The sequence below is a fragment of the Sander vitreus genome, chromosome 16 (assembly GCF_031162955.1).
Source record: "Sander vitreus isolate 19-12246 chromosome 16, sanVit1, whole genome shotgun sequence".
Taxonomy (NCBI): Eukaryota; Metazoa; Chordata; class Actinopteri; order Perciformes; family Percidae; genus Sander; species Sander vitreus.
In genome coordinates this window covers 7,522,926-7,535,922 of record NC_135870.1, presented here as the reverse complement: position 1 = coordinate 7,535,922, position 12,997 = coordinate 7,522,926, and the positions used below count along the sequence as shown (strand labels likewise).

The following is a 12,997-nucleotide window of genomic DNA, read 5'->3' as shown; positions in this document are numbered from 1 at the left end:
CACAAAAAAGTAAGCATAGTATGTGGGAAAAGGCACGTACGTATATTATGCTGAAGAAAAACGTCATAGTATGTCGAAAAAAGTCAAGTCAAAGTATAGCATGTTGAAAAAAAGTCATAAAAGTCATTATAGCATGTCAAAAAACATAGTATAGTATGTCGAAAAAAGTCATAAGTCCTAGTATAGTATGTAGCAAAAGTTATATTATAGTATGTAGAGAAAAAAAATACATAATATACGGTCGGAAATAGGCACAAAAAAGTCATAGTATAGTATGTTGCAAAAAAAGTTAAAAAAAAAAGTCATAGTATGTCAAAACAAGTCACAAAACAGTAACAGAATAGTATGTCGAAAAAAGTCAAGTTTAGCATGCTTTTTTCAAATAAACAGACTACAGAGAAAACTTTTAATAACATTTTATTCACAGTCAATTGTACAAACATTCATAAAAAAACGAGTGCATTATGAATTCAAGATTGGTTTATGACATTAGATGTGATCTGTCTCAGAACATCAGTACAGTGACATCTCTACAAAGGCAATTTAGCATTTGATTTCTCAGTTTAAAATACAAACAATGAATTGTTTGTATAGGGATTTGCTTCCCTTTTTGATTCCCATGGCCGGCCCCTTTCAGTTGTTTTCAGATACCTTTGTACTCGCGGGGACAGTAGCTGGAAAACAGCGGCTCAGCTGGGATCCCACGCCTCAGAGAGGAAAAGATAGTTCAGATGATTAATAGGTTTCATCTTAAATTAGTAGCCTTTAACAGGAGTGTGTCTGTTGGATTCACAAATATATTTCTGATGCACATACAAATATTCTTAATTAAAATAAATATAATAGAATTCCACAAATACTCCCGTGGATGTGATATCCATTTAGTTTTTTAGTCATAGTACAGTATGTGGTAAAAATTTCAAAAAGGTCATAGTACAGTATGTGATAAAATTGTCAGAAAAGTCATAGTGCAGTATGTCATAAAAATAAACAATAAAAAGTCATAGTATTGTGTCATAAATATGTCAAAAAAAAGTCATAGTATAGAATGTCGTAAAAAATTCAAAAAAGTCATAGTATAGTGTCAGAAAAGTCATAGTGTAGTATGTCATAAAATGTTTCTAAAAAGTCATAGTATTATGTCATAGAGTTATAGTATAGTATGTCACAAAAGTCATAGTATAGTATGTCATAAATATGTAAAAAAGTCATAGTATGGTATGTCATAAAAAGTCACAGAATACTATGTCATAAAAATGTCAAAAAAGTCATAGTATAGTTGTCATAACAATGTCAAAAAGCCATAGTATGTAACAAAAAAATCATACAAAGTCATAGTATATCATAGTCATAAATATGTTAAAAAGATTCCTAGTATAGCATGCCATAAAAATGTTATAAAATGAAATAGAAATTCATAGTAGATCATACATATGTCATAGTATGTCTTAAAAAGTCATAGTTTGTCATAAAATTAAATACAAATACATAGTATGTCACAAAAAGTTAAAGCATAGTATGTCATAACAATGTCTTAAAAAGTTATAGTATAGTATGTAGTAAAAAGCCATAGTATTGTCTTGTCATACAAAATGTCATAGTATGTCAGAGTAGTAAGTAAGTCATAAAATATGTAGATAAGTGAGATAAGATAAACCTGAGATAATGAGATATACAGACTTTAGATACTTACTCCACCATGCGACAACGGTGCACAGACAGTCTGTTAAAAGCATCATTAATGTCCGTCACATCTTTGGCACTCCACAGTCGCTCTGCCACAGCACTGGCACGGGGCCTGGGAGCGACGGAAGACAAGTAACCAAAACAAAATCAGTTATGTGATGTGTCATGGTTCAAAATAAAATAATTTTCTGACGAAGAGTTTATTACAGAATAACATACCAGAGTCTGGGTGTCAGGTTGGTTGCATCCACATACTCCCCCCACAAACAGGCTTCTCCACCAATCACAAGCTTCTTTTGTTCTTCAGTTCCTGTTTTAAAATGTAATATACAATGAGATAGCAGCCCAAGCAACATCCAGGGAATCTACACCTCCACTGGACTAGAGTGATATATGAAATAAAATAAAATAAAAAAATATTCAATTGAATTACAATTATACAATAGCAAAATATTAAGATCATTTCCCTCCGTTCATTCAACAGGCTTACACATATTTGCACAGGAGTGACAAACAACTTTAACGGCATTTCAGATATGTGTCAAGACTCAAGCAATGCTCTACTAAATAAATCAATCATGCAGACACGAACCATTGAAATCCTGTGGGTCGGCCTTGTAATGGCCATGCCAGTCCTGGCCGTAGGAGATACGGTTTAGGTACCAGGGAGTGGACAGCAGGGTCTGGTACCCTGCTGATGTAACATTTGCCATCTCACTCTGGTATTGCTCCTGGTTTCCTTTCCAAACGTGGATAAGTGTGTCTGGTTTCAGCTACACAGCACACATACATAAATGTATCAGTATTAGCAAGAGAAAGAAGAAAAATGGGGGGGATTGAAGACGAAAATGTCCAAGCCTTCGATTACTTCAAGTCCATTTAAAACATTTGTGTCTTGTGTTTTTACTTCTGCTTATATTCCATTTTAACTATGTGCAGAACATTATATCACATAATCTGCATGGTAATATTTTTGTGTCTGGAAATCTAAGGTTCAGTCCACTTTCATCTTGGTCCAGGTTAATGGAGGACCAAACCAGACTTATTTTTCCCTGGCTGGTGAATTTGAACCCAGGACACAAAAGAAGGGTGTGTACCATCTCACCATGCCACACTGTTTACTCATTTACTAGTATTTAGTTTATTGGTCATTGTATCAAATAAACCAGGTTTGGTCCTCCACAGCGGGGAACTACATCAACCCATAAAAAGAAACAACACGTGAAACCACCAACATCAAATCCCTATCTTCACTTCATGTCTGTCTGGCACTCTCCCCTTGTCACAACTGTGCAGTTTTCAAGCGTAAGCCTGTTGAACAAAAGCCAGAATTCCCATTTGCCTCAATAAGCAGGCCCAAATCAGAGTTTTCCTCTACCAAATGAAATTGATTCCATATAAGACGCTGTTTTTATTACAAAAAACTGACCGTCGAAGTCGAGCGGCTCAACCTTGTAGTACTTCTGCCAGTCCTGTGCGTAGCTAATGTAATCTAGGTACCATGGGGCGGAGAGGATGGTGGTGTACCCTGCAGCCGTGACCTTGCCCATCTCCTCATTCGCCCCGCCGCCGATCCACACATGCACTACGGTGTCTGGCTTCAACTGGAATAGTTACAGACCAAGCTACTGCACTTAGGTTAGTTACTACATGAGGAGTTGGTTTTGTTTAAAGGAATAGTTTGACATTTTTCGGAAAATGCGTTTATTTGCTTTCTATCTAGGGGTTAGATAAGAAGATTGATCACTCTCATGTCTGTATGCCAAATATGAAGCTTCCATAAGAAGCTAATTAGCTTAGCCTATAGACAGGAAACAGGGGAAAACAACTAGCCTGTGTCTTTCCAAAGGGAACAAAATCCACCTACCAGCACCTCTAAAACTCACTACTTAACAGGCTATATCTTATTGGTGTAATCCGTACAAAAACGGAAATGTAGAACAGTCATCTTTAGAGGTGCTGGTAGTTTGGACAGACTCACTGTTTACGGTCTTTGCGATAAGCTAATAGGCTGCTGGTGACATATTTAGTGTTTGAACATAAGATTGGTATCTATCTTTTCATCTAACTTTAAACATTAAAGCACATAAGCTTATTTCCCAAAATGTCAAAGAATTAATTTAATGACACAGAATGAAAAACAAAAGACTTATAAATGGTGATGAAGCATTTATCAAAGCAAACTCTGGGTCTAGTTAGTACATAAAAATCCTGCATTAGAGAGTTAGAGTTAACTATAACATGGAACAAAAACTCTTTAGTTACCTTAACACCATTATCAAAGACCTCCTGCCAGATCATGTAGCCCTTATGGGTAGTGGTGACGATATCCAAGAGTCTATCAGATCAAAAAAGGCACAAATTAGGATTAGAAGTTAAAATGTGTAGTTTCAATGATAGCCAGTTTACTGTTGAACAAGCAAAACACACTTTTGGATATAGAATGATTCCAGTTTCTTGTAGTCTTGTCCGTAGCCTTGCTGATCCATGAACTTCTGAATGTCCGGGTTGGACTTCCTGCAGGGGTAAACAAAAAAGAAACAGCAGCCGAATATTAACCGCTGTCCAATCTTTCATGATGAGAATACGTTTTTCGACAATGTGTACACAGTCTCACCAGCAGGTGAAGTCCACCTCATCGCCTCCCAGGTGGACGTAGGCGTCAGGGAACACGGTGCTGATCTCCTTGAAGAACTGGCTCATAAAGTCATACGTGGTGTTCAGGATGGGGTTCACTGGTCCGAAGGAGCCAGAGGGTTTGGAGCCAGAGTAACAGGGTGTGAGCAGATCTTTCTGGCCTGAGGGGAAAAGTAGATTTATCATGCTTTATTGTTTTCAGATAGCCTGACAAGCCAGACCCACATAAGGATGTTGGGTCTGGGAACACACCACTGGCAGGGCTCAATCCGAGGGGCGGGATAAACGGTTGTCTTTCAAATTCCCTCTGCACGCAATAGCATAGCGCTACAACCAACCAGAGCAACGAAGAAGGTGACGTTGTCAGAGATTGGAATGACTTCAGTGCCGTTCTTTGTTCAAGTCAACTCCAAGTCTTCCTTCTAGCTTCTTCCCAAGTGTAGGACCAACAGACTCATGAACTCCTTTGTCCCTCATGCCATTATACTCTATAACTCCTCACTCGGGGGGAGGAGGAAATAGGGTGAAATAGGGTAAAGAGGACGGAACAGAACAGGAAGGAAGGGAACGTGTTCTGTAAGCTGCTGAAATCTGCTGCTGGAAATCTAATTTCCTTGCGGGAGTCATCCCAAAAGGATCAATAAAGAGAAGTCTAACTCCAAGTCTTCCAGAGTCGCGGCCAAAGCCGATCCGAAAGACCGCTGTTCGCCAGCAGCAGCAGCCATCTTCTTTGTCTTCAAGTAGCAGGGAATTCACGCGGAACTGTTGCAACTCTGCCGTCCTTATGTTAAGCAAATTATATTTGCTGCCGCCAGGCTACGTCTAGACTTCTAGGCTAGTTTTCAGATATATCCTTGCTGAATGCTGATGTTTTTAAAAAGAAAGAAAATCTAATTTCTGTAAAAACAATACATAAAAATGCAAAACTCACCTTTCCCCCAAGACTGTGTGTGTCCTGGAGTGTCAAACTCAGGGACAACACGAATGCCTCGCAGTCGGCCAAACTCAATTACCATCTTCACGTCAGCGGGTGTATACACGTGTGTGTATGGGTGGTAAGCGCCCTGTGAACAATTTAATGAATTGTGAAAAATACAAAGTCTTGATATTAAAAACTTTATTTGTCTTTGCTGAGATTCACCACCAATAACCTAAAAACCTTACTGACCTGCTGGCTCAGCTGTGGGAACGTTCGGCTCAGGTAGGGGAAGGATTGATCATCCACGATGTGCCAGTGGAAAACATTGAATTTGTTCATCGCCATCGTTTCCTGTATGAATGCACAAAAAGGAAAATAATATTTAAGCAGTAAATAAAATGAAAAAATGAGAAGAAGAAAAAAACTAATTAAAAACAGTCTTACTGACGCACCAGATTAGCCAAGATCACTTTAAGGGGCAGGAAATGCCGAGAGCTGTCCAGTAAGATGCCTCTATGTGCAAATCTAGGGAAGTCACTGATTGCTGTTGAATTGATGCTTTTCTGAAAAAGATACCAAGTGAAAATCAGCCTGAGTTCAATCCTGGCTCACATACAGTTGCCCCTTGATCCTCATTATGAATAAAACATTTAATACAATTTCACTTACCGCTCCATATTCATCTTCATACACCAACTGGCTGAAAGTTTCCAGACCTAAAAATGATGCAAAATAAACACACTGCATGTAATCATGCTGAGTTCTTGGAAGTTTTTAAATGGTACAATAAAACTGAAAAAGTCACTCTCATTTGATAACATTGCCTAGGTATGAGAGCAAAGTTCTACAGTAATGAAAAACACACTGGACTTTCATGTTGTTGGAGTGACACCAGTTTTGCCACATGACATGTAACGTCACATCAGACTCAGCACTTTATCAACACAGCAGCTTTTGATTGCACATATTTCTTATACAAATACATGAGACATTCTTTACACATTTTCCATCTGTGATCAAGTGTTTGTAAGGGTCCAGAGTAGAGCTGTAGATTTGGGAAATACTCTTATTTTGGGTTCTTGCTGAGAGTTGGATATCACTCTCATGTCTGTCTGTTAAATATAAAGCTACAGAGGAGATGTTATCTTAGTTTAGCATAAAAACAAAAAACAACATATTAAACAAACAAGATATAATGTGTTAAAGTAACACTATGTAACTTTTCCCGCTTCAGGCCTCCTACAGGTTGTCTCATTGGAACTACAGCTGCAGCTAAAAGTTACATAGTGTTACTTTAATTATTGAGCTTTAGAGGTGCTGGTAGGCATATTTAGTTACATTTGCATAAAGCCAGGCTAGGTGATTCCCCTTATTTCCCCTGCTGAACTACACTAACCGTCTCCTGGCTGTGGTATTGTAGTATTGTTTGCTTTGAAATGGTGCAATAATGGGCAAAAAAAGCCTACCATGCAGGGCTCCCCAGACCTTCGGCGCTTTCAGGACAGCATACGGCAGATCCACTGACAGTTCATCTGTGGAAACAAACAGTTGTGCATTGCATGCCAGTGTTGTCAAAGCTTGGCAGGTGGTTATTACTGTACTAAAGTCAGGGTCTTAAACACTCAGGGAGGCTTTAACCAGATGGCCTATACTGACCTGTTAATCCAAAATTTCTAAAATCCAGGTAATCTCTAATTCCACTGGTGAGTCGTGAGTATAAGCCCTTTCTCTGGTTGTAAAATGTAGTAGGAAGAATCAGATAGATGTGTCGATATCATCAAAGTATTCAGATGCTTTACTTTGAGTAAAAGTACCAATACAACAAAAGTAAAAGTCATTAGTATTGTCAGCAAAATGTAATTGAAGCCGGGCTCAACACTAACTTTTAAAAGTCATTCGTGTTTAGTTTGGAAATAGAAAATATGGTTGCCATTTATAGTCACCTTATACTTTGAGTAATTAAGATACTATGCAGTTATACATCAGCTTAATAATAAAAATGTAACCTAAAATAATAAAACCTTAACTACAGTAAATAAACAAATGAATTGTAGTTTGTGTTTTATCTGACCCTTCAGGAAATTTGAATCTTCAGTGTTATCAGTTCAATTCATGCTTTACAAGAATTTGGTTACGCGGCTGTATGTCTCTTTGGTGCAAACAACCATAGACATCTGAAATGTGACAAGGGGCCACAGCTACACCCTGCTGCTGTATTTTAAAAGCCTTTCATATGTTTTTGTAATGTTGTATCTTCATTTGAAAAGTAATGGCTATATCTTTTTGGGGGAGGGTTATACCTTAAACAGCAATGGATATATATTATAATTCATCAGCAGAGGCTTTCAGATAACAGCATGCAACTTTCATTTCCACAGGAGCAGTGGTGGAGGAAGTATATATATCAAATACTCAAGTAAAAGTAGCAACGCTGCAATTTAAATATACTCCAATACAAGAAAAATCCTGCATTGACATACTTTAACTTAAATGACACGTTTTAGTTAAAGTATGTAGGCCTAAGTACTGTTAGTTAAATGTGAACAGGTTACAAAATTAGCACCAGCCACCAGCTAAATGCTGGTAAAATATGCAAGTGGTTGGCAGATTTTCTTCCCTCACCACCAGCCAAAAAAAACAAAAACAATGGTACTGTAATTTATTGAGTGGCTGGTAAAATGTTAACATTCACTAGCTATTTGGCTCATGGACAAAAAAGTTAATGTTGCACACCTGAATGTAAAGTATCAAAAGTGAAAGTACTTGTAATGCATAAATATAGTCCATGTAGAGATCATTTTAACTACTTTATATAGCCTACTGTTGGGCAGTTTACTCTTTAACAATGCATCATATTTATGTCTGTAAAATCTTAATCTGTTAAAGTAACTAGTAACTTTAGCTGTCACATTAATGTAAAAACCCCATTTTCTTTCTAAAACGTGGTGGAGTAGAAGTATTTAAGTAGCAGAAAATGGAGATACTCAAATGTACTTGGTTACATCCCCCCACTGCACAGAAGCACCACAGTTAATATCATGATTATGTGACATCAATAAGGAAAAGAAGAGACTCACATGACTCGTCAGAAGTCACACTGGGGTAACCGTCACATTCAGAGTCAGGTGATGTGATCCACACCTGCAGCTCTGTCAGCTCAGAGGGGCCTGTTCGCCTGCTTTTTCTCGGCCCCTGCCTTTTAGCGATGCCAAACATGTACTCATAATACCTGTCGAGAGAGGCAGAGAAGGGAAGACTTGATTGTCGTGTAGGTGTGGGTCCCTGAATGCAGCACGGCGCTTTGTTTCCTCATAACAAACAGAAAAAGAAACGGAAAACAAGAGCTCAAAAAACAAACCAATTACACAAAATAGAGCTTCTTACCTCCTGTAAGCATTCTGCAGGAGGCTGCAGCTCGGCCCGGCGGATGACTCCTTGGCGTCAACTATGTTAAAGCTGGTTAACTTGAATGAAAAATCAGAGATTTTCACTTTCTGCGGCAGCGGCCACAGAGAGACATATTGTGAAGCCTGAACAGCGCGCACAGTCCCGGCCTCTTCGTCCAATTCATCGATGTAGTTGTACTGAAGCCCCTGGGCAAAGGCAAGAGCGAGCAATAATAGTGTAAACTTCAGAGCAGTGATCATGCTGGTAGTAGACGATAGTCACAAGACTGGCGACCGACCAGGCAGCAGCATAATGTGGAGGGAGCTGGGCGGGGCCTCACATGCGGAAGTCTATGCTGTGTAAAGATTTAAAGAGGAACTACAACCCATGGCACAACCCCTACTGCTTTGAAAAATGTAATAATTTCCTTCCTTAAACACATGAAGTTAAATGTGAAGTGCAAAAGAAGGCAATGCAACAGAAAACAATACATCTTAAGTTAGCTATAGACCTTTATTGACAACATTTGATTGATGTACAGGCCATTAACTATTACTAGCTAGCTACTGTCACTACAACTAAGTTATTTGATCATATTGCCAAAATGTGTTTTATCTTGATGTTATCTGCAGGAAATAAGTAAGTAAGTAGGCTAAACAAATACATGTTCTATTGCACAACACATGCAACACGAACCACAAACAATCATAACCATTTAAAATAAAACAAGTATAAATAGCATAAGTAGGAAGGATGCATTTGACATTTAAAAAGACATGGTGAAATATGTGGTAGATAAACACTTTAAGACACTCTAGGAGAAAGCAATGTTAAAAAGTTGTATCTTCAGATGTCCCAGAAATAATAAATAATAAAAACATCATGACCATTGGAAAACTTGGTTTTCATTAGGGCTGCTGCAGCAACATGCTTCAGTAGGCTACTTCAGCATTAGAATTGTGCTCGACCTGCTTCGGAGTGTGTAGAGTGGTGTGTGGTTTACAGTTAAAGCTCAGGACAGGATATAAACCAGAGAGTCATACAAAACATAATGGTACATCGCAGAGTCCAAAAGGTTTCAGTTTGGGATATCTGCCTGTATCTGTGTCACAGATCACAACTGACTTTTCACCAGAGGAGGAACAAAACTACATTTGTACATTACATTTGTGTTACTAGAGTAAACCTGAACCTTTACTTTAGTACAGCGTGTTTACTCACATTAGAGTGACTCACATTTTATTTTGTGCACTATACTTAATCTACAACAAATAGTCATTCTTGGCATTTTCCCCACAAGATAGAATAAACAAAATCATGAGATAAATAAAAGCTGAAACAATACTTAAAACTCCAGTTTCATTATTAAAATTGTTATTATTGTTGTTTTTTTATTAAGTTATTGTTTTCTTTCCTCGTTTATGTTCCTCTTTTTTTGTAAATAATTGATGTAAATTTGAAATTGATTTTGGGTATGAGGGAGGGAGTTCACATTCACATTTGGTAGACACGGGGTGGGATTAAATAAATGTATACTTCTTCCCACTCCTTTTCGGATATGTAAACAGATCGTCAAGTGTTCACAAGTTGTTATTATTAATTTATTGTCTTGTTATTTGTTGTTATTGATTTGTTTTGTTTTTATTTCTTGTCTGCTGTTCTGTTCTTTACATATTCAAAATAAAATAAGTAAATCAATCATCTTAAATAAAGTAGAAATATCTTAATGCAATAAAAAGGGACAATAGAAAATTAGTGTGGTCTTCTGAAGTACTCTTAATCTAACAAATGCACCATCATATGTTGCCTTCCAGGGGCCTGTTGCACAAAAGTAGAATGAAGAAATCCAGGATAACTGAAAAAGCGCAGCTTGACTTAGTGTGATCCGCTCACCGCGGGTTAATCGGTTGCACGTTTGCCGAGTCAGGATGAGAAGGTGAAGCTGTGTCAAGCCAGGTGTAGATAGCTGGGATAAGTGCACGTCCACGGCTTTCTTAAATAGACCACGATATCGATCACAGATTTACTGATGCAGAAATGGAGAAGACGCGTGCGCATACGTTTAACCCGCTGAGCAGCAGCTGTTAATGGAAAATTACAAGGAGGTGAAACATATAATATGCAAAAAGGGAAATACGGCTGTTGTTATCAGACAGAGAGAAAAAGTCCAACAGACAAAACAATGCGTAAGGATTTACAAAGATCTACTTAGGGCCTACTAGTCACTCCACATTTTTACAAAGTTTTAATTGCTTTTAATATGCTTGTTTTGTGTTGGTTTTATTGCTGTATCTGTTTTTATGTGCTACATGTGCTGGTTTTACTGTAAAGTGTCTTTGAGTAGCCTGTAAAGCACTATATAAATAAAATGTTTTATTATTTAGCCTACTTTGCCTTAAAAGTGAGCAGAGGGAATTCATATCCCTCGGGCAATTTACCCTAAGGACTAGGCTTAATTTCAAACCCTTATTCATAATGAGAGAATATGTTTTACAACCATATCCACAAATCTCTATAAGCTATAATTCAAAATATCTTTCTACAATTAATGTTCATACAGAACAAACATGACTGGACAAAACTAGAAAAAGAAGTAAGTGACTTCAATACACACTGTAAGCATATCTGTAAAACAATATATCCTATTATTCATGTTTTTTCTCACTCCCAAGCTCCAAGATGCGTGACGGCACCAAAATAAAAAAGATTAAGAAGCTTTGTGGCATTCCAACACATTCTCACTCCCATCTCGTAAAATACGGACGTTTGTCCGCTGCACGGTGTGGGAGGATCCCCCTGCCTCCCCCCGCCTCTCCATGTAGCACGGGGCATATTCACGGGGAGAGCAGCGGAGGAAAAGCCCATTTCCTCCGCATTGTCCTACTTTATCTCCGGTGCATGTGCAACCATTTCTTACTATCCAAACAACTGCAATAGTAGGATTTAAATCAAACTTGTGACGGCAATAGTGACAAGTAATGCATGTTAATAAAAATAAAGCAGAACACATTCAGAAGACAACGGAATAACTGTTAAACACGTTTATTTCGGATCAGAGCAGCAGCTGATTTAACACATGAGACTCCAGGATTAATCTTAATCTTGAGAAAGGCTTTTCTCAAATGGGGATTTAGAACATCGGTAACATCACTACGTAGCAAAACATACATTTCTTTATCTGTGAATTACTTTTCGGCAAACCAAAGTAACATATATTTGTTCATGCATAGCCCATACAACATGAAGTATTTCCTTATTTAGTGAAATACAATGCTTTTTGGTCATTTCTTGTGTTGTGTCACGTCAAATGTGCAAGCCCAAAATGTGGCAAAGAGAGGGTTTTAATACGGTCAGAAGAAAAGAAAAATATATTTAAATATATATTGTTATTTTAGGCCAAACAATGGGGAAGTTAAGCCAATAACAATCAGACACAAGGGTTTATAATTAAACTAATTATTCCCTCAATTCCAGCTTTCAATATTTGGCACTCCACTTTGTCCACTAGATGTCTCTCCTGTCATATATATAAAGCATTTCCCATTATTTCTTCTTCATAACTTAATACACCTCTCTAAGGAACACTGTGCTTAACATCCTGGACATTAAGCTACAGTTATGGTGTAATTTCTGTCTTCAGTTGATGGGAAAAGAAACCAGATGCGAGTATGTAATGGCTCTAGCCACCACAACACAAGTACACAAAAAAACAAACAAAATAATAACATCATAGCCTCGAAGGTCCACTGAAGAGATTAGTCACAGCCAAAAGTCCCGTCAACAAGGACCACAGATGTGACTCACACAAGATGTCCAGGGATATAATTGGACTTCCCGTTCCCAGCTACCCCAACCAAAAACCACAATGTCTTTATAATCCTATGGATTTATAATGGCCTATAGCAGTCAGTGGTGAGTTTGCTGTGACTCAGTCCAACATTATGGTATTTTCTACATGGTATTGTTTTGAAATGTATCACTGTAGTTTTTCTTTTAGTTAAAAGCACCACACAAACAATACATTTAATTTAGGCTACTTTACTATAACCATTAGTTCCTGTACAGTGGCCAGTGGTCCATTATGTTTTGCAGTAAATGCTTCTCACATTGTTGCATCAGTAACAATCTAATAGGCTAATAATAGCCTTCACTCACAGGGGCCATTTTTCTGTGGAACAAGTACTTTTACTTTGCTGCCAATAGCCTACTTTTAGGAATTTGAATGCAGGTACTTAAGGTAGGCTCTTATTTCCTGCACTACTGCTAAAAGTAACCATAATTGTCAAATTGGAGTAGAAAGTAGCCTACCATATTTCCCCTGTGAAATATAGTGGAGTAGAAGTATAAAGTAGCCTAGTTCAAAATGGA

The 12,997-nt window shown here is 37.8% G+C and overlaps 1 protein-coding gene across 2 annotated transcripts; it reads right to left on the bottom strand.

The window, feature by feature from the left end:
- Positions 1 to 401: 401 nt before the first annotated feature.
- Positions 402 to 8,957, bottom strand: hexb (hexosaminidase B (beta polypeptide)). 2 transcript variants are annotated; one of them, XM_078271542.1, is made up of 14 exons: positions 8,627 to 8,957; positions 8,320 to 8,471; positions 6,709 to 6,774; positions 5,912 to 5,958; positions 5,695 to 5,805; positions 5,492 to 5,593; positions 5,255 to 5,387; positions 4,304 to 4,484; positions 4,117 to 4,203; positions 3,952 to 4,024; positions 2,279 to 2,459; positions 1,906 to 1,996; positions 1,694 to 1,798; positions 402 to 707 (listed from the first exon to the last, which is right to left on the bottom strand). In XM_078271542.1, exons 1-14 carry the CDS (start codon positions 8,887 to 8,889, stop codon positions 644 to 646), a joined length of 1,656 nt encoding a protein of 551 aa, XP_078127668.1. In that variant the 5' UTR covers positions 8,890 to 8,957; the 3' UTR covers positions 402 to 643. The 2 variants fall into 2 exon arrangements, with proteins under 2 accessions (XP_078127668.1, XP_078127669.1); XM_078271543.1 differs by lacking the exon at positions 2,279 to 2,459 and adding an exon at positions 3,116 to 3,290 and having other exon boundaries at positions 8,627 to 8,955.
- Positions 8,958 to 12,997: the final 4,040 nt, after the last annotated feature.